General features: G+C 35.6%; 3 protein-coding genes across 9 annotated transcripts in view; 2 read left to right on the forward strand and 1 right to left on the reverse strand.

The window, feature by feature from the left end:
• The window catches only part of LOC149610608 (potassium voltage-gated channel protein Shaw-like), a 519915-nt gene that overhangs the window by 349181 nt on the left and 149190 nt on the right, over positions 1 to 21544 (reverse strand). The window lies entirely within an intron of this gene.
• On the forward strand, positions 159 to 2951 carry LOC149610622 (uncharacterized). Of its 2 annotated transcripts, XR_016376613.1 has the most exons (6): positions 159 to 710; positions 1355 to 1461; positions 1563 to 1673; positions 1748 to 1825; positions 1894 to 1993; positions 2789 to 2951. XR_016376613.1 is itself a non-coding variant. In XM_089859067.1 (5 exons), exons 1-5 carry the CDS (start codon positions 605 to 607, stop codon positions 2810 to 2812), a joined length of 426 nt encoding a protein of 141 aa, XP_089715193.1. In that variant the 5' UTR covers positions 159 to 604; the 3' UTR covers positions 2813 to 2951. The 2 variants fall into 2 exon arrangements, 1 of the variants encoding a protein (XP_089715193.1); XM_089859067.1 differs by lacking the exon at positions 1894 to 1993.
• Positions 5557 to 9303, forward strand: LOC149610623 (uncharacterized). Its single transcript, XM_089859068.1, has 8 exons — positions 5557 to 5621; positions 6197 to 6308; positions 6995 to 7104; positions 7227 to 7334; positions 7409 to 7486; positions 8237 to 8509; positions 8593 to 8869; positions 8958 to 9303. Exons 2-6 carry the CDS (start codon positions 6203 to 6205, stop codon positions 8258 to 8260), a joined length of 426 nt encoding a protein of 141 aa, XP_089715194.1. The 5' UTR covers positions 5557 to 5621; positions 6197 to 6202; the 3' UTR covers positions 8261 to 8509; positions 8593 to 8869; positions 8958 to 9303.

Below are 21544 nucleotides of genomic sequence, written 5' to 3' on the forward strand. Positions count from 1 at the left end.
AGTTATATTGATGTATTTTTTAGGGCATATTCGGACGATTGGGATTTCGGTCTATCGGGAATATAGCCATTGGGCTAGATTTTGAAATTCTAGCCCCATTTCACGATCTCGCAATATTATCAGACATTACGGTTTTTCGCAGATTGAAAATAGAACTCCCTTTTATAAATTTGCGATGAAAACATTAAATACTAGCCATTCTTCTGAACAGAATGACACAGTATATAACAAGATAATGTTTCTTTTCAAAACAAATACGAATGCGATGAAATTAAAGAACAGCATGTATTCATTCGAACCGCCTGACATAACAGATAGCAATATATTCATATTCTTTCAAGTTTGCACATTGAAACTAATAACACGTAGCGTCTAAAACTTTCACTCCAAATTTATGCGGAGAGATTACAGATAACAATATGTATTGAACTTAACTGCCTTCTGAAATAGAAATAATACACGTACGTTTAGCATTTTAAACTTTTCACTCGATAACGTAAGTCATAATAATGTAGAGAGTCTTGCGGTTTGATGACCAAAAACCTTTATCTTTTAAGTAGTTTTTCTACAGAAACTTAAGTCTACTATTTCATTTTAGGTTCAAATGGATCTGAAATGTGTTGTTATTTTCTTTGTTCTGGCTTCAATCAGTTCGAGATCATTTGGTGGAATAAGACAGGATCGGTACTTGTTGGTGTCAAAACTCTGTAGTAAGTTTTTGTCTATACTGTTCAATTATGCATGAATATTTCTTAATCACGATTGAAGTTAGTTGTTTATTCTTACATGAAAGACGCTAATGCTCAAAACGACTATTCTTCTTTAAAAAATTTGTCCTCGGATATTTTTACAAAACTGATTTGAAGTTGAAAAAGATCCAAGTTTAAAGTTTTATTAAAATTAAGTTACGCGGTTTTATTTTATAAAAATTGGCGATCTCTTACTCTACAAATCTTACAGAAATAAGAATTGACTGAATTTCAAGTTTAGCTCGATTAAAATAAAATCGCAGAGAATTTAACAAAAATTACATAATGTGAACAACATTCACACAAGGCAAATTATAAGCTTTAAGAAGAGTAAAATCCTGTGCTGCCTCAAGTTAAATCTTACATTAAATTTATCATTGACTTTGATATTAAGGTTGGAAAAATGCGATTGTGCGTTAAAATTGTGAACTACATTTGATTATACAAATTTGTATTTTAAATAGCTCTGCTTTTAACAATTACTTTTGAAAAGAAAAATTCCTCAAAAAAATATGTTAGACAAAGTCGCTACGATCGCTCACAAAAGTCATCTATAAAACAATATTTATAATGAAATCCGTAAAATTCTCGTACAACTTTTGTAGAGGCATCTAACCATGGAGAAAATTGGAATGAGGTTCCATGTGTTAAAAAATTTGCAGGCATAATTTATCAGGACTGCCAAGCTGCACATCGATGTTCCAGCATCAATGTACGAACGTTTGTCCCTAAGAATATCTATTTGAAACGCTTCTCAAACATCAATTAAATAACCTTTTATGAACCCCGTTTATTTCATGGAAACTTGAATAGTCTTATGAAAAACGTGTGAAAGATTGCACATATCGACGTAACATACAGGACAAAAGGAGTCCATTTCGTAAGCTTTGCGATAATATAGAAGACGGAAAAGAAAATGATACTGTAAGGAAAACTAACAATGCTCATTGCGTCCAGTTACTATTAACCGTTTTTACTTTTTAATTTACTGAAAATAGTCTTCCTGGTTTAAAACAAACTGCGCTGCTGGATGGGCACCTGAAAATAAAGCAAAGTTATGGATCGAGGAGTTTCAGGTAACTTGTGTTTTAAGGGACCACCCGTAAAACGCCATTTCATAAGTTTAGAAGTAAAATCGCCTTAGGGAAAGGAAAACATGAGCTGAAAATTAGAACTCGAAGGAAAAAAGAAACGTCCATATACCCTATAGACTATCCAAAGGAGGATAGATCTTAGAACTTAGAGTATGTAATTTAAGTGGAGAAGTAAATTGTCTCTCCCCGAGTCTGGCTCGGAGTAATCCATGGCATTTGCGCCACGGATCCATGAAATATCAAATTTTATGAAGCTTGTCCACCAACGGGGAATGTTAGCCACTTTCAAAAGGCACACACGGCTTACCCATAGGATATGCAATCGCCCACAGAAACACCTCTCGTAAATACCGTATAGGACAGCGATCTTTTCAAAAATGACCCGGAATTACACCTCAGACTATGATCGGTTCGCATGGGCTAAAAACTCGTTCCCTTACCGCTCCTTTTAAGATACAGACTTCATTTCGAGATACAGGGTTAAGACGATACTACCGATTGGTAGGTCCAAAGACGTTATATAGGACGTCAACGTTACCAGTCCACCAAAGTCCATTTGTTTGAAGCCATGTCTAACGTCTTTGGAACCACAAACTGGATGTTCCTTCTTAATATAAAAACGATGCTCGAAAACCAGACTATATTTTACCCCTTACCTTTTGAAAAGAATATACCCATCTTAATTTTTTCCAATAGACAAATAGAATAATGAGCGAATGAGCTATAGCACAAATGATCTCAGTTAGAATTGACATGGCCGCTGAACCCAGTGCGGTTCACGGCCACCCTGCAATACTTCAAAGGACATAGGTTCGATTCCAGTTTGCTTGAGTTGTTTTTAACTTGGTTCTTTTGCTTTTCCTCCCCATAGCTTTTATTATTATCTGCGTTTCCCTCGTGGATTAATTTACTTTTCTAATCAGGTAATTTTTATTTATATTTCAGAAATGTCAAGCAAAAAGCGGTTAATCTTTTTTCGATAGAAATCAGCGATTTCATTGCATAAATGATATATAAAATATATTGGGTGTTATTAAGTTAAAAAATACCTAATTTGCTATGGGATTAAATTATCTGTAAGGTTGTGGAATAAAAATATATATTTTGATGTGAAGTGAATTATTTAAAATTCCCTCGAGCTGGAAGGTAATTATTACGTTATTGTTAAGCATTAAAAAATAAAGAAGTCAAAGAAATGAAGTTTAACTTGAAGACCTTTTCACTTTAAAATCAAAGCACCACCATTATTAAAATCTTTTTCAATAAGTAGTAAGTACTACGCGAAAAAATAACGGAAATAGTTTACCGAAAAAATAATTAGTCATTAATTATTTATATTATTATTTGTAACATAAGAGAGATAACCCATTCATTTCAGCGCCTTTTTTTCTAAGAGACTGTGATGTCGTTTGTGAATCGCGTTGGGATTCGCTAGTCCTATGAAAGGAAAGGGCAAACAACTGAGTTCTATCTTGGACAAGGCCGCCGTTACGGCTTTCAAACGGTTTCCCGAGGGGCTTGCCACTGGGCGAAAAAGTGTACAAGTGATTTCAGATTTCAAGTGATTTCAAATGACTTCAAGCGATTTCAAATGACTTCAAGCGATTTCAAATGACTTCAAGCGATTTCAAATGATTTCAAGCGAGTTCAAAGATTTCAAGCGATTTCAAATGATTTCCAATGATTTCAATCTGATTTCCAATGATTTCAATCTGATTTCCAATGATTTCAATCTGATTTCCAATGATTTCAATCTGATTTCCAATGATTTCAATCTGATTTCCAATGATTTCAATCTGATTTCCAATGAATTCAATTTCATTTCCACTGAATTCAATTTGATTTCAAATTAATTCAATTTGATTTCCAAAGAATTCATGTGATTTCCAAAGAATTCATGTGATTTCCAAAGAATTCATGTGATTTCCAAAGAATTCATGTGATTTCCAAAGAATTCATGTGATTTCCAAAGCATTCATGTGATTTCCAAAGAATTCACATAATTTCATATGAATTCAAACTGATTTCATATGAGTTAATATGAATTCAATCTGATTTCCAAGGATTTCATATGAATTCAGTCTGATTTCCAAGGATTTCATATGAATTCAATCTAAATTTTTATGAAATCACAAGAATTACAAGGAAATCACAAGAATTACAAGGAAATCACAAGAATTACAAGGAAATCACAAGAATTACAAGGAAATCACAAGAATTACAAGGAAATCACAAGAATTACAAGGAAATCACAAGAATTACAAGGAAATCACAAGAATTACAAGGAAATCACAAGAATTACAAGGAAATCACAAGAATTACAAGGAAATCACTATCTAGCTAGCCTGGTAAATCACGGAAAATCACGAGGGGTCGGACGTTTAGGAAAAAGTGTACGGGACTTCGAAATCCCATTTGATTTCGTCGGATTTCATTTGATTTCGTTTGATTTCGTCGGATTTTGTTTGATTTCAGAATTTGATAAAATCCAATGGATTTCATCGAATTTTGAGATTTTCCCCGTGATTCCGTCGGATTTTGCTATTTTTACCGTGATTTCGACTGATTTTGCGATATTCCCCTTGATTTCGTTGGATTTTGAGGTTTTTCGCGTGATTTCGTTGGATTTTGAGGTTTTTCGCGTGATTTCGTTGGATTTTGAGGTTTTTCGCGTGATTTCCTGGGATTTTGAGGTTTTTTGCGTGATTTCCTCGGTCTTTGAGATTTTTCCCCGTAATTTCGTCGGATTTTGTGATTTCTTTTGATTTTGGATTTCGTGAATTTTGTAATGGATTTCACGATTTCTTTACTGATTTTGCTTCTGATTTTGTGATTTTTATGTTGATTTTGTGATTTTTTTTACTGATTTTATGATTTCTTTACCGATTTTGTGATTTCGTTGCTGATTTCGGATTTTTTATTTGATTTCGAAATCAGCATTGATTTCGGATTTCTTAAATTGGATTTCACGGGTAGCGTACGGGATTTCATGAATGACCGACCCCTCGGAAAATCACCACTAGGCCGCACTAGGCGCGGAACCGAGCGCGGAATTTTCCCACGGCCTGAGTCATGCAAACATCTTAAATATACTTCGGAATAGACCAATTTGAATATTATTGTGTAAAGAGAAACATGGACGTTGGGGTAATATTCGAATTTACCTATAGGATTAATACTAATTCACAATGATTTAACCAATATAGACCAAGATTTCAAGAATTCACAATGATTTCACTAAGAATTCACAATGATTTCACTATGAATTCACTATGATTTCAAGTATTCAATTTGAATTCAAAATAATTTCCAGACTTCATATTAATTTCGAAATGATTTCAAGATTGCGTTTTGATTTCGAAATGATTTCAAGATTGCGTTTTGATTTCGAAATGATTTCAAGACGATTTCTAGAATTCATTATGATTTCACTACGATTTCATTTTGATTTCACTACGATTTCATTATGATTTCACTACGATTTCATTATGATTTCACTACGATTTCAATATGATTATACTACGATTTCAATATGATTTCACTACGAATTCAAGAATTCACTTTGATTTCAAAATGATTTCAAGAATTCACTTTGATTTCAAAATGATTTCAAGAATTCACTTTGATTTCAAAATGATTTCAAGATTTTATTTTGATTTCAAAATGATTTCATGTCGAGTGTACACTTGATTTCACAAGTGGCTAGCCCCTCGCGGTTTCCGCAATGCTTCAGGCTGCTCAAATTCATATCCCTGCGCTCTCCAACAATTAAGTCTAAGTATATTATTTTAATTAATAAATTATAGCAAAACAGTTATTCGCTGTACAGAGTAAGGGGGTTTATTGTTTATGTCAGGGAGTTCATGATTTCGCAATTGTATCAGACATATAACGGTTTTTCGCAGATTGAAAATAGAACTTCCTTTTTTCAATTTGCCATTAAATTTGGCCATTCTTCTGAACAGAATGACACAGTATATAACAAGATAATATTTATTTTCAAAAGAAATATACGACTGCGCGTTTTAATTCGAATATCCTGACATAACAGATAGCAATATATTCATATTCTTTCAAGTTTGCATATTGAAACTAATAACACGTAGCCTTTAAAACTTTCACTCGAAATCAATGCGGAGAGATTCTCGTGGTTTTATAATTGTATTGTTTATAATGTATTAAACTTAAACTGTCCTATAAAATAATACACGTTGGTTCAGCATTTTAAACTTTTCACTCGATAACGTAAGTCATTATAATGTAGAGAGTCTTGCGCTTGCGGTTTGATGATAAAATCTTCAACCTTTTAAGTAGTTGTTTCTACAGAAACTTAACCCTACTATTTCTTTTTAGGTTGAAATGGATCTGAAATGTGTTGTTATTTTCTCTGTTCTGGCTTCAATCAGTTCGAAATCATTTGATGGGCCAACAAAGGATCATTACTTCTTGATGTCAAAACTATGTAGTAAGTTTTGTCTATACTGTTCAATTATGCATGAATATTTCTTAATCACGATTGAAGTTAGTTGTTTATTCTTACTTGAAAGACGCTAAGACCATATCTAATGCTCAAAACGAGAATTATTCTAAAATTTTGTCCTCGATTATCTTTGCAAAACTGATTTGAACTTGAAAACGGTCCAAGTTTAAAGTTTTATTAAAATTTAGTTACGCCGTTTTATTATAAAAATTGGCGATATCTTACTATTCAAATACACATCTTACAAAAATAAAAGTTGGCTGAGTTTGAAGTTTAGCTTGTGGATTTTTTGATTAAAATTTTAACAATTTAAACAAAAATTGCGTAATAAGAACATTTACAAAAGTCAAATTATAAGCTTTAAGAAGAGTAAAAATCCATGCTGCTCAAGTTAAATCTTACATTAAAGAAAAAGCTATTTCCAAGTAAAACCAGAAATTTATCATTGATTATGTTATTTTGGGTGGAAAAATGCGATTTCGTGTTTAAATTGCGAACTATAAAATTGATTGTACAAATTGGTATTATAAATAACTCTGCTTTTTACAACTACTTTTGAAAAGAAAATTCCTCAAAAAATATCATAGACAGAGTCGCTACTATCGCCCATAAAGTCATCCATAACACAATATTTATAATGAAGTTCTTAAAAGTCTTGTACAACTTTTTAGAAGCATCTTACCATGGACAAAATTGGAATAAGTCTCCATGTGTAAAAAAAATTGCGGACTTAATATTTCAGAACTGCAAAGAAAGACATCGATGTGCCAAAACCCGCAAGGTACGAGCGTGTGCCCCTAAAAATATCTATTTGAAACGTTTCTCAAAACATTAATTACGCAACCTTTTATGAACCCTGTTAATTTAATGGAAATTTCCATGATATTATCACTCCTTGAATAGTCTTTGGAAAGCTTTATCGCCATTTGCACGAGAAAACATTACAATAAAGAGTGGACGGCATTTCGTCAGCTTTGCCATTATGTAGAAGGCGCGAATGACAATAACGAGGTACTAAAAACTAACCATGCTCATTACGTCCAGATACTATTAACCGTTTTTACTTTTTAATTGACTGAAAATAGTTATCCTGGCATAAAGCACACTGCGCTACAACAGAGGCACCTATTGATAAAATCAAGTTGTGGACAGAGGAGTTTCAGGTAACTTGTGTTTTAAGCGACCACCCGTAAATCGCCATTTCGTAAGTTAAAAGTAAAATCGCTTTAATAAAAGGAAAACATGAGCTGAAAATTAGAACTTGAAAGAAACGTCCGTATACCCTATAGACTGTTTTCAATGGGGATTAGGTCACGGAGTATGTATTTTAAAAGGAGTAGTAAGCGCTAGCCTTCCATTAAACTATTTATGTCTCCCTGCGTCTCGATCTGCTCGAGCGACTGGCCCAACTTTATATAAAATTTAAATTGGAGATACTATACGGGATTTAGAAGGTTACCACTGAAAGGGAATGTTAGCCACTTTCAAAAGCCACACAAGGCTTACCGACAGGATATGGAAGCGCCCACAGAAATACCTCTCGTAAATACCGTATAGGACAGCAATTACACCTCAGACTATGATCGGTTCGCGTGGGCTAAAAACTCGTTCCCTTACCGCTCCTCTTAAGATACAGCTTAATTTTTTTCCAAGAGACAAATAAAACAATAAGGGAATGAGCTATAGCTCTAATTATCTCAGTTAGAATTGACATGGCCGCTGAACACAGTAGTTCACGGTCCACCCTGCAGCACCTCAAGGGACATAGGTTCAATTCCAGTTTGTCCACTTGGTTAATTAGTTTTTAATTAGGTGCTTTAGCTTTTCCTCTTCATATAGTTTATCATTATACCTGCCGTTCCCTCGTGGAATAATCTCCATTTCTGATCATGTAATTTTTATTTATATTTCAGAAATGTCAAGCAAAAAGCGGTTAATCGTAAATTTTCGATAGAGTTCAGCGATTAGATTTCAAAAATTATATATAAAACATCTTGTGTGTTATAAAATTAAAAAATACCTAATGGGCTATGGGATAAAGAATATGTAGTTAGTCATGGGTTTAAATTATTGCATGATTGTAGAATAAAAATATTTATTTTGATGTGAATTGTTTCAAAAATTCCCTCGAGTTGGAGGCGAAGAAGGGATAAAAAGGAGAAGTTGAAGCTAGCGGCTTTGGCCAGGTATTTATTTTATTGAGTTTTTGCCTTTCTTTTTTATTTATTTGATATATTTTACTCCTAATATCCGGTTCACCGTATTCCAGCCAATTAGAGGGCAGAGATAGATGCGCGCGCGCACCGGAAGTTTAGAGGAAAATTTTAAAAAAGAAAATACTCCAGCCAAGCCTTCCACTCCCTCTCTTTCTACCCTGTTTGTTGGAGGGTAGTTATTACGTAGTGAAAAGTATTAAAAAACATTACAAACTAATGTAAATCTACATGTAATTCAAAGTTAACTTGAAGTCCCTCAGCGGGTTGGAATTTTTGTACAAATAATTGATGTTTTATAATCATGTCTCTAAACGTTAAAATTTGGTACTTGTAAGTAATTTTATTTTCTTCTCTTATCTTTTACTTTTAAAGTCTTTGTCCACAAATACAGTTTTTAAAAATATCTGTACATATTTAGAAGAAAACAAGTTGGGAAAACCAAAATATTACCTCTCCGTGTCGAGAAGATTATATAACCTTAAGTATCCAATGAAAACGTCGACCTTTTTGCCCTCATCCTTTCCCGCGCTTTGCGCTTCCGCATTTCATCCTTACTCTCAACATTATCTTACTCCATTTTACATACAAAAATCAAATACTCACAAAAAGAAGCGGCAAAAACCTGCTGGCTCTTTACAACCACTTAATTTGACTTAATATCCAATTTCCAACAACAATAATATACCGGTAGTTTAATTGACAACCTACTAGCATCGAAATTCTCATTAAGAATGGCTCCCGCGGATAAAAAAGGGCAATTTTCAACTAGGTGGGCGTTATCTCATTACATTTGAAAAATATCATTTGTCTTTTTTACCAATGCCTAACCGTTTGGATTTTTTTAAAGCAATCTTAGCACCAAAAATATTTTTTGATACAAAATAAATGTTTTATATTCTTGTTAAGAATAAAACAAGAGGATAAAAAAGGTCTGTCCTCTCGTAATTGTTTAAGCTTTTATCATGATTACTCTATACAACAGTAACAAGGAATATAAACCCATTAGTGGAAGCAGTAATTTTTTTTCCGAAACAATCTCGCTTATGTTTATCCTCTCTAGACTTCGCTAAAAACGTATTACTCCTACGTAAAATATTAATAGACAGGCAATGATTCATACCATTAAAGAAGGAGCGCAATATTATCCATATTTTCATTTCATATACAGAGAAAAGAAATTATTATGTTTCTGAGAGGAGCTTCCCATTTTTGTTGTTGTTTTGAAAAATATATCGCAATGCACGGGCCTTGATAGATATAGGAGGCAATGAATGAAATATATCACAATGCACGCGCCTTGATAGATATAGGAGGCAATGAATGAAATATATCACAATGCAGGGGCCTTGATAGATATAGGAGGCAATGAAGGAAATATATCGCATGCACAGGCCTTGGTAGATATAGGAGGCAATGATAATCTCTCTCTTTGCACGAGAGGTTTATCTTTAATATTTAAATAAATATAATTATTTTTAATTATTTTAATCTTCAATAATTAACATTAATAATAGTTAAATCGTTTAACATAAAGTTATACCTATTATCATCTCAAACTTTGCTAATATTGACGTTTAAAGTGAAGGGTACCCCTCTTGCCCGCTTTCTTCAAATTTTGGGGTATATATACGATTCGTTTCCATTATAATAGTAAGGAAAAAGCGCAATTGCGGAAACCTTTGGTGGCGATCCCACCTTAGGGAGGCTAGATGTTTCTCGTAACCCTAGCTGATCGCCGCGTATATCCTAAAACCAAACGATGATAATGGAGTAGAAGCCAATGATACAGATTGGTGTCTATGTGGAATAGACGGAAGACCAGTGGATGGTGGTGTTAGAAGCCAGTATGTGCAGACTGGTGTCAATGTGGGATTGACAAAGAACAGAAGATGGTGGTGATTGGAAGCCAGTATGTACAGGCTGGTGTCCAGATCGAATGGACTAAGACCAGAAGATGGTGGTGATTAGAAGCCAGTAAGAACAGACTGGTGTCCGTGTGGGATGGACAAAGACCAGAAGATGGTGGTGTGAGAACTCAAATAGAGGAGCCATTTCCGTGACTGTGAAAGCAGTTCGGAAATGGCGAACACGTTTGCTCCGATACGCAAACTGCGAACGCGGTCACGTGGGTGTAACAACGGACAGACAGACAGACAGACACACACACACACACACACAGAGACACGGCCGTTACAGAACCTCTCCTGGACTACGTCACACGGAGAGGTAATTATTAAATCGCCATCTAAGAAACCCGAACGACCCATTTCGAGTCTAAGTTCTATCTGACTTCAATCTCTTAAGCAGTATGCAACTTTTTTATGAAACATTTTGTGTTTATCATAAACAAGTTGGGAAACCAAAATGAACCTCTCCGAGCCGAGACGAATTTACTTTCTAAACACAGGTCCACCAGCCAATGAGAAAAACCGAGAATACATAGTTCAAATTGGCGAAATGTTGCCAAGCTCTTTAGCAAAGGCTTAAGCGTTTAACAATTTCCTTTGTATCCTCAATAATTCTAATGAGGACCTAAAATGTATCACTGAAGGGTGTATTTAACTTTCGGCTCACTCTGAACCGTTAACACCTCCTATAAGAGGAGGCGAAACAAGGTCATTTCTAGTTTAAATCTAGGATATCTTATTTCACAGACCCAATCGTTTGTGGATAGATGAAGAATTAACATCCATATTATCTAATGAATATAAAAAATGCGTTTAAAGCTGAATTAAAAAGTAAACACCAAATTTGAAATGTTAATATCAAAAGATGTTCTTGGAATATTAAGATGAAACAGAGCTTTATAGCTACACAACTACTTAAAGAATAGTAATGCCGAAAAATATTTAAAATATTTCCATTTAATATTCTGCAAAAAGGAAATGTTATCGTTTTGTAAGAGATCTTATCATCCTACTCGCTTTATATTAACTTTGATGTGCGTGTAGTGTTTCGATTCGGATGCAATTTTCATTACTCGTTCTATATAAACTCTCACTTGTGTCATTACATAGAAATAAGTTTATCTTAAATAATTAATTAAATATAAATGATATTAATTATTTTAATCGCCAGTAAATAACTTTAAAAATAGTTAAATCGTTTAAAATAAAGTTGTTCCTATTATCTTTCGAAACTTTGCTAATATTGACGTTTAAAGTGAAGGGTACCCCTCTTGCCCGCTTTCTTCAAATTTTGGGGTATATATACAATTCGTTTCCATTATAATAATAGATAAAAACGCATTCGCGTGAACCTTTGGTGGAAGCCCTACCATTGGGAGGCTAGACGTTTCTCGTAACCCTAGCCGATCGCCGCGTATATCTTAAAACCGAACGATAACGATGGAGAAGAAGCCGGAATGGACAAAGACCTGAAGATGGTGGTGCATAGAAGCTGGTGTCAATGTGGGATTGACGAAGAACAGAAGATGGTGGTGCTTACGAGCCAGCAAGTACAGGCTGGTGTCAATGTGGGATTGACGAAGAACAGAAGATGGTGGTGCTTCCGAGTCAGCAAGTACAGGCTAGTGTCCATGTGGGATGGACAAAGACTAGCAGATTGTGGTGCTTAGAAGCCAGTTAGTAAAGACTGGTGTTGGTAGATGAATGGCCAAATTTCCGTGAACCGCGAACGCGTTCCGGAAATCGGCTATTTGTTTGCTCCGATTTGTAAACTGCGAACGCGGTCACGTGGGGTCTGACAGACAGACAGACACACAGACAGACACACAGACACACAGACAGACAGACAGACAGACAGACAGACACGGCCGGTGTAATACCTCTCCGTGACGTCATCGTCACTCGGAGAGGTAAAAATTGAAGAATAGACCACAATTATTTTTAGGTCTCCGAATGACGATGACGTCAAGGAGAGGTGACGTGTCTGTGCGTGTGTCTGTCACCTCGTTCGCAGTAGGCAAATCGGAGCAAATGCAATCATCGGACCGGGTTATTTTGGTCTCCCAATTTGTTGTATATTCTACTAGAAAGTGCAATGCCCCGTGTAATCCAGATTTAGTCGTCTGCTATTTTTATTCTGCAAAAATAACGTGCATTGTGAAAGATTTTCAATCCCGATGATCATAGTTTTTCCCCTGCTTAAAGGTCTTCGCTAATTTCAATAAGTCTGCGTTCATCAACACATCCAGAAGCGAAGTTGGCCATCGGTCTTACGCACTTCGGTATGGAAAGACTTTTTTCTCTCTCTTTTTAATATAAAGTGCTTGGACAAGGTTAAATCTAGAAGCGCTTGGTTGAATGGGTAAAAGCCTTATAAAGTGGGAAGGGAATGGGCTCATTTCTCTGGAACTGGGTATTGACCGTTTTGTGTAGTCGACAGGAGATGATGGACGGTACCTCGTAACGCCGTATGGCCAGAAGCTGGCGGACGTTTTCTTTCGGTCATCGCCGTTAAGGTGTTTTATTACGAGGTTGTACTGATCTTAAAGGCTGAAACTATGGTTTTTAAAAAAGTGGAAGTCAGGCTTAACTGTAGTATAGCTTTAGTTTGATTTTGGCGTTTACTATTACCAGCTCCTTCCCGGCCCGTAAGAAAGTTGTTTAGCTTTAACGCGTCGTTGACTGGAAAAATGGCTTCTTTGAAATATAAGGGCTTAGTGGGGCCGAAAACCTAGTGGGAGACAATTTTTGGTATACCATTGGTACAGCGGAGAGAATGATGAAAGCACGTCCATCTTTATTAAGGGGCTCTCTTAGGTTTGCCCCCAGATCGACTCAATTAAGCAGTCTCTTTCATCCTCCATAGTTAAGTCTTAGGTTACCTTAAATAATTTGGGTGTCTCGTAACTTCAAAGAGAGTCTCTATGAACTCGATTGAAAGGTTTTCCTTTTTTTTAACATTCAAGCTGAGCATAAAAAAATGAATTTTTTGATTACTTTTAAAATGATTTTCAAAACAAGTAAAATTTATAGTTGGTTGTTAAGTTATTCTAAAATCATACCTTTCTCGATATTTAAAATTATTTTGAAAGGGTGTTGGAAGAAAACCTTTTTCGCTAATTGCTACGCGAATGAAAGGCAAATCTTTCAATTAGGCCTTTGCGAGTACTCGAGCCAATAACTCGGCTCGAGGCTCGAATCCGAGATTTTAAAGGCGGTATCGAGCGAGGGGTCCGACGTTTACACGAAATCCCGTACGCTTCTCACACAAAATCACGAAATTACGAAATCAAAGATGAAATTCCGAAATCTTTGGCGAAATCGTGAAATCAAAGAAGAAAATTTTAGGCGAAATCCCGAAATCAAAGAAGAAATCTTTGGCGAAATCAAAGAGGAAATTTCGAAATCTTCGGCGAAATCGGGAAATCAAAGAAGAAATCCCGAAATTTTAGGCGAAATCATATAATATCTCTGGAAATCTTTGCCAAATAGTGAAATCACGAAATCTTTGGCGAAATCGTGAAATCGAAGAAGAAAATTTTAGGTGAAATCCCGAAATCAAAGAAGAAATCTTTGGCGAAATCAGAGAGGAAATTTCGAAATCTTCGGCGAAATCGGGAAATCTAAGAAGAAATCCCGAAATTTTAGGCGAAATCATATAATATCTCTGGAAATCTTTGCCAAATAGTGAAATCACGAAATCTTGGCGAAATCCAGAAATCCCGTACTTTTTTTGGGAATGTCGGACCCCTCGGTATCGAGCCTTAAAAAAGGCTACGCCTAGGCCTGAATAAATCTCGGCTCGAAACCCAAAAGTAGAGGCTCACACACCCCCTCCTTTCAATTCAGTATTTCAGTTTGAAAGTGAAAGGTTTAATTTTGAGTCGTAATATGAAAGACTAAGCATTTATTTTTTTAGTTTTGGCTGGAGCCTAAAATACTGTAAAAGACGGCATTCATTTTATCCCCAACTAACTTCAAACTTGTGTCTTTTCTATGAATTATTTCAAAGCTTCACTGCCTTTAAAGGAAAAGTAACAACTGAAACCTAACACGAAAAAAACGTTCATAAACCTTTCAATCTTAAAGTTAAGTAGTTACGATGATTCCCAAAAATATACATCTTTCTTAACTAAAATAAATTTACAAATTAAAGTAGGCTAGATGTTTCTGAACGATTTCCTAGGTAGCGTCGTTATATCCTCTATCTCGAACCCGGGTCACAAGTTTTGTCTTCAAATGTTAAGCCTAGCTCTAAACCAAACCCTTCACAAATTGTCATACCATTATTGCAATGTATCTGGATGACGGCATTATAGCGAAACTTCTGGCACAAGTGGGAGCTATTTAAAATTCCAATTTCATTTAATTATTAGAACCGAATGAAATGTGGTTAGGTTTTAAATAGATTTTTAAGATTGTCATATTTTGAAAATTACAGAAGCAGCGGGTTAGATTTGGAGTGTCCCTATTCCTTTAAGATCTTTAATCGTTTTTCGAGATCAGACAGAACGTCATCACTCTCATCCCAGCCGCGTTCCGTTTTCCAAATATCCCGAAACTTGATTTATTTTTATCTATCGGATTCCCTTTATACCTGTGAAGGATAATGGGAAGGAAATAAAATAAGAAAGAGGAAGGTAGTTTCTATAGTATCCTTGATTAAAACAATTTTAGATGCTTTACGTAATTCGTCTGCCAGAGAAAGAAGATATCTTTAGCTAATGACTTTCCATAGAACTCGATCTTTTCTATTTACTATGTATATATTAATATCGCTGAATTTGTGGGTACGTGTGTACGTTTCTACAGAAATTTATCTTTACAATTACCTTCTTTTTCGGCGAATTAAGTGTCGATGGAAAGCTTGCGCCCCTTTATGACATTAAGCTATTGTTTTTTGGATGAAAATACGTCACCTTTCACTCTATTAAATTAATTAAGTTAAATTCTATATTTATGAATCTTGTTTTTTAAATCTTCCCTCATTTAAAACTTGATCGTTTCAAGCACATAGAAATTAGGTTTAATACTCGTCACATTCGCTATTATGTCGATTGCCCTTGTATAAAACTAGTGTTTTAATCGAGCACACTGAAGAAAACACGAAATTAAGTCCATATATTAATTAAAGCATTGGTTTTTGTATACGGTTGATCTGAGTTATATTGCTTCCCTAAATCTAAATGGATGTTAGGTCTTCTGCGTACTGGCTCTAACAACAGGCCAGAGCACATAATTTGAACCAGGTGTTATAACTATTGTCAGGGAAGAGTAGAACATGAGAGATTTTGTACGCCTTCTTTAGATTGAAATCCTTAAACCTTAACTCCAAAGCTTGGTTATAACTTATCACGCGGTAAACGGCTAGAGAATTAACGCCAACTCTCACTACGAACTGCCCTCTTGCGAGAATCTTGCTAAGGAAAAGAGCGCCCGTTGACTGTGGTTGCGCAATCATCATCATGAAAATGGTATATTTTGTGTTGGATAGAGGGCGCAAATTAGTAACTCAAAATACAAACAGTGACAAGAACGAGCCTTGCAATGTAACACCCTCTCTTCCACTGTGAGAGTCTAGGCTTGCGCTGTAGTTTATTAGTTAACTCCGCATTACGTCTTCTTCTCTACTTCCTGCTATTGTATATTTATTTAAACTTTATAGCTCATTTGCCCATCTGACAATCATGCGAAGGTACTAAACAGTATTCCACTGTTAATGTGTAAGGACATATGTATGGACGAAAAACTCCCTTTTATATCGTGACTAAACTGTTTCCGCAAATCGTATTAGGCTTTTATTTACGTGACCCACACAATAACGAAATTTTTTCGCCTCGAATGTATTTTGAGTTGAATCTGAAAACGTGCACAGAACTCGCGTTTTGATCTTTGAATGCGGTTTTCTGTTCTTTTTATCACAGTCGAGGTCGTCCCGGGTCTTTGAATTCATAGAACATTCTTACTCTGGCATGTCCTCCTCATCCACATAAATGCACAGTAGCTCGCATCTTCCTTCCTTCGCGCTTCGCGGATTTTTACCGCGTGGCCAATTTGTTTTTATAAGAACGAGAATAATATTCTCTTTTACTTTTCGGTGACCCTCGTTGCATTGAAGAACGCACTCGAAAATATTTGAAAACCATCTTTTTCCATAATAAAAACCCTACCATCTAAACTCTCACCACCCCCATATACCCTTTTAAATACTTGGACTATTTTCGTCGTAAAAGTCGAGCATTTCATTTTTAGCCACGTCGTATAACGTTGAAGGGCATACGTTTGTACCTCGTCGTCGTCGTCGTCGTCGAAGAAGTAGTAGGCCTAATATTTGTTAGGGTCTTTTGGCGATTGGAGTATGGGCCAATAGGTTAAATGAAGGGATCGATCATTTAGAGGATATGAATGAGGGCGAAACTTTCCAGTTTTAGGGTTTTATTTAAATGATTAAAACCTAGTGGATAAATTAGAGTAAGGTAAGTTTTCACCAGAAGTGAAGAACTTAAAGTATGGCTAGTTTTCAAAAGCGGTCAGCACCAAATCATCTCTAGCCCGCGCCAGACAACACGACACCCAGTTTCCAATTACCTAACTTGTGCACACATTCAATGATTTTCAGGCAATGTTCCAACTATATTTGATAACATGCTGCAAACATTAAAATCCAGATGGCGCAGAATAAAAAGGTTTCTAAGCAACCTATGTTTTTTCGGACGTTTTCTTGGGAGAGATAGGCGCACTCTGTCCTCTAGATAAACAAAATCAGATTTTATGAAACGTTTTACACTGAACACGAAGTTTGCGAAGACAGAGTTTGAATTTTTATTCAAGTTCAACCCTTTGCTCGAAGAAACACCTCAAAATCGTAGAAATGGCAAGTATCCAACCCTTTGATTATCTGAGACTCTTAAAGATCTATAGAATATCTCGAAAATATGTTTCCCCTGTTTCTAAAATACCCTTCGAAAATCTCTACCTACTTGATCATATATCTGAACTGAAACTTCGTACGACCAGACAGTATCCGCTTTGAACGTGAAGCCTGTCTTTAGCTTTGACTCTACTGTCAGGTGGGACGAGGACACCAAAGGGTTTGAAGACGGACGAAGAGGAAATGATTATGACATTTTTACTTCCTTTTTTCTCTGATGGGCATTTTCAACGTAAGGTTCGCGGAAAGATGTTTTCAGCCCTTAGCCTTGTTTACAATTTTATCATGTTGGAACGCCATCAAAGACACGATCGAAACGGTCCATCTTTCGCAACCCACCACATTCTTAACTAGGACTTAAAGTATAAAAAGGCTATCATTCTTTTGTTTCTGTCGAGAAAAGACTTACGGCCTACATACACCCTTAGAACTGAAATTCCATTCATTAATCTTTTTGAACTTATTTAATCCTGGGTTTATCTGTACATTTCAACAAGCGCTTGTTCCGCAGTTAAACCTAACCTAACGCTTTACTTATGGCCCTGTAAATGCAAAGGGTACGCCTTGGTGGTAGAGCAAACTTTGCCCAGACAGGCTGTTGAAAGAAGAAATTGGATGACGTGTCTGGTGTCTTAAGTTTCGAAAGATAAAAGAAACAAAGCATAGACGTAGCTACATCACTAGTGTTGGGTGATCATGAATTTATTGCTTTCGTTTCAATGGAGTAATATTAGTTGCTAATATAACTTTTCTAAATCAGTCTAAATCATTGTTTTCTGTAGAGTTGCAGTAGAAACAGGGGTTGTTGAAAATTTGTGTGGCGTGCACATGGGAAACATTATTTCGTGCAATCCCCTGGAAAGAGAGTTTTATACTTTTACGTATGTACATTTTGGAACACTTCTACAATCCATTACCGTCTGGCCTTTTCCTGCACTACATACTTAAAAATATGGCGTTATCCTTTAAAAATTTTATTTTTGAGGAACAATTATTTGTTTCTCAAAATGAAATCAAAAGTATATAGATATAAAAACAGAAAGTATACTTCGTTGAAACTTGCTGGCGCCGTATAATATGAGAAGCTCAGCATCCTTTATCCCAGAAAAGTGTCGACCCCCTCTGCGTATGATTACCTTCGCACAGAGAACAAGCCGTGAATAGGCTCATAAATTAGCAGATGCTAGCTAGCTCTAGTACCAAAAATTAACGCTTTGATCGCCAGCATCATGCACTACTTTCTATATACCTTTGACGTCAAGAAGCTCTTCCCTGATTGGTTAGTTCCTGCAGGCGGTTGAGCTTCTCCGTTTTCATGCTGTCTAGAGCCAAAGGTAGGGAATTGTTAATGAAGTGTACATTTCGTTTTTATGTCTATATACTTTTCACAAAATCAATGTATTTATTTTAATGTTTTGTGTTATATATGACCGTGCTATCGTAATTTTCCTTTGTTCCTTGGCTTGTCATACAACAAGGGTGTGCCAAATTGTTTGATAAATAATGAATATTTAATCATGCTTATCATAAATAATAAAAAATTTTATAAATGGTTCTTGAATAATTCTTTTTCGAAGTCCATGAAGTAGCGGTACGCATTTTAATTTAGAAAAATTATTTATTAATACTTGTTTGTTAATAATAATTTTTGAGACGCGGTTTTTCCATCTTTTTCAGAGTATATTTTATCTTTGATAAAATTATTGCCATCATACCCAAGTATAGAAATGGTGATTCAAAGAATGTGTTTTCTTGTACACCACATAGCTCTTACTACTCCATAAGGTTTAATGTTGATAAAGGAAGTAACGGAAATGTTCCATCATTTTAGGGGAACTTTTCCTCGAAAAGAGATGTGCAAGTTGGGTCACTCTGATTGAATATCGCGAATGGGATTTTATACATCTAGTGAGTGAATCTCCTTTGGAGACAAGCAGCCCGTGATAGTCATTTTTAGAGATGTGAGTCGGTAATATACTGTCCGCAAATTAAAAGTAATTTATTGACCAAAAATTAAAAGGTATTTTACCTAATACCATCTTAAATTACAGATTTATATCTTACCGTAACTTTATAATGGTAATCAACCGATCAATAATTTTCAAAACATTGGCCCTCAGATTCAAAGCCTTAGAAATTATCAAAAGAATGGTAATTTAAATTTTGATCGGTAATAACGCTATTTTCACATCGCTAGTCATTTTCATACCGCATCTGCGCTAGTGGGCATTGGATCACACCCTCTATCGTAAAAGGCGCTTATAACGGGCGTCACATCGTCTCACTGACTGTATTTTTCGCCAAGAGATTATCCGCGGCCATCTTTAAGCATACTTGCTAGAAGACCGAGGAGAAATTCGCGCTAGTAAAAGAAGTCCGAGAGTAGAAGACTATAAAAGGGTATTTTTGGCACAAAAGCAGAAAGGCAAAGGTCGTGAATAAAGCTCTATCTATCATGAATAAGGATCTTTTCTTAACATAAAACCATTGGATAAAAGAGGCATAAAAACTCAAAGGAATGATAGTCCATTTTTGAATTGGGGTATTTAAAGTGAGTGCAGAATGGGGAATCATTGAAACTGAGACTAGACGATGTGGAAACATTAAAACTGGAAACGAGATGGGTAAGTAAGCTGTGGATAGAACATGTGGAAGAACTACATGTGGAAAGAGAAGATGTAAAACATCTTGAAATGTTAACACATGTGGAAATATCAAAACTAAGGGCATAAGATGTGCAAATATCTAAACTATAACGACAGAAGATTTGGAAACATTGAATATAAGGACAGAAGATTTGGAAACATTGAATCTAAGGACAGAAGATTTGGAAACATTGAGTCTAAGGACAGAAGATTTGGAAACATTGAATCTAAGGACAGAAGATTTGGAAACATTGAATCTAAGGACAGAAGATTTGGAAACATTGAATCTAAGGACAGAAGATTTGGAAACATTGAATCTAAGGACAGAAGATTTGGAAACATTGAATCTAAGGACAGAAGATTTGGAAACATTGAATCTAAGGACAGAAGATTTGGAAACATTGAAACTAAGGACATAAGATGTCGAACTCTTAAATCTGTGTACAGAAGATGTGGAAATATTACAACAGGACTATTGACTATGTGGAAACATTAAAACCAAAGACAGAAAATGGGAAACTATTAAAACTTAGGATAGAATATGAGAAAGTATTAAGCTGACGGAAAGCCTCGGGAAGCATTGGAACTAAGGACAGAATATTGGAATGCATTCGAACTGAAATGATGGGGAAACTGATTGAAAAGGTTAAATAGAACATAGGGAAGCGTTTAAACTGGAGGGAAGCCTTGAATCAGGTGAAACCATCAAAATGTTTATTCTACATTTAAGATATGACGTGGGTTTTCAGGCATCAATCAATAGAGCGTAATGAAAAGTGTTTATTTGAGAGTTAAATATTCAGGAGAAGCAATGGCATATTCATTGGTAGGCTTTATATATATCAAAAACGGATCAAGCCTTTCATCGCTGGGAAAGGTCACTCGGGTTTTAGGAAAACAAGGGTCATTCTTTTGGCAACCCAGAGAAAGAGAGACTAGTAGGATGCCAGCCGGGTTTTTCGATCAATAACAAAAATGGAAATGCGTGTGGATATATATGTGGCCACGGAAGATGGAACGCTGCGTGTGAAAAGTAAGTAAAAAGTTTTTACACGTCTAAAAAGAAAACTTTTTTTCTCCATATGGTGGAATAGAATCGGCCTACGTTGGCCAAACGATATTAAAGGGAGTGTGAAATTGGTATTGAAAAAGCACAAACTGGTGGAAACTTGGAGAAGAGAGGTGAGATGCAATAAAAATGCTGGTGGGTCATGTGCGGCAATGAAAGTCTCCCAGAGTACCTTGCGGGCGCGTGCTACGCATTGTCATTTGGCGGCAATGGTTTATGCTGGTTTAACATGGCTTTGCCTGTCCATGGTTAGGTGATCTAAGCTTCCACCTCGAACCTAATATCGCTTGTACGGTCACATATTAATGATTAATGACATTAATGGTAAATTTTGCTTTTTATATTGCTTTGGCATTTGCGTGTACAACCGATAAAATTAGATAAACCAAAAAAGTGATTTATGTTAGAGAAACATCGTCTGCTTATATATTGACTCCACCCATAAAATTTGTA

The sequence above is a fragment of the Phalangium opilio genome, unplaced genomic scaffold (genome assembly GCF_054372755.1).
Source record: "Phalangium opilio isolate 3A_F unplaced genomic scaffold, DU_Popi_V2 ptg000329l_1, whole genome shotgun sequence".
NCBI lineage: Eukaryota > Metazoa > Arthropoda > Arachnida > Opiliones > Phalangiidae > Phalangium > Phalangium opilio.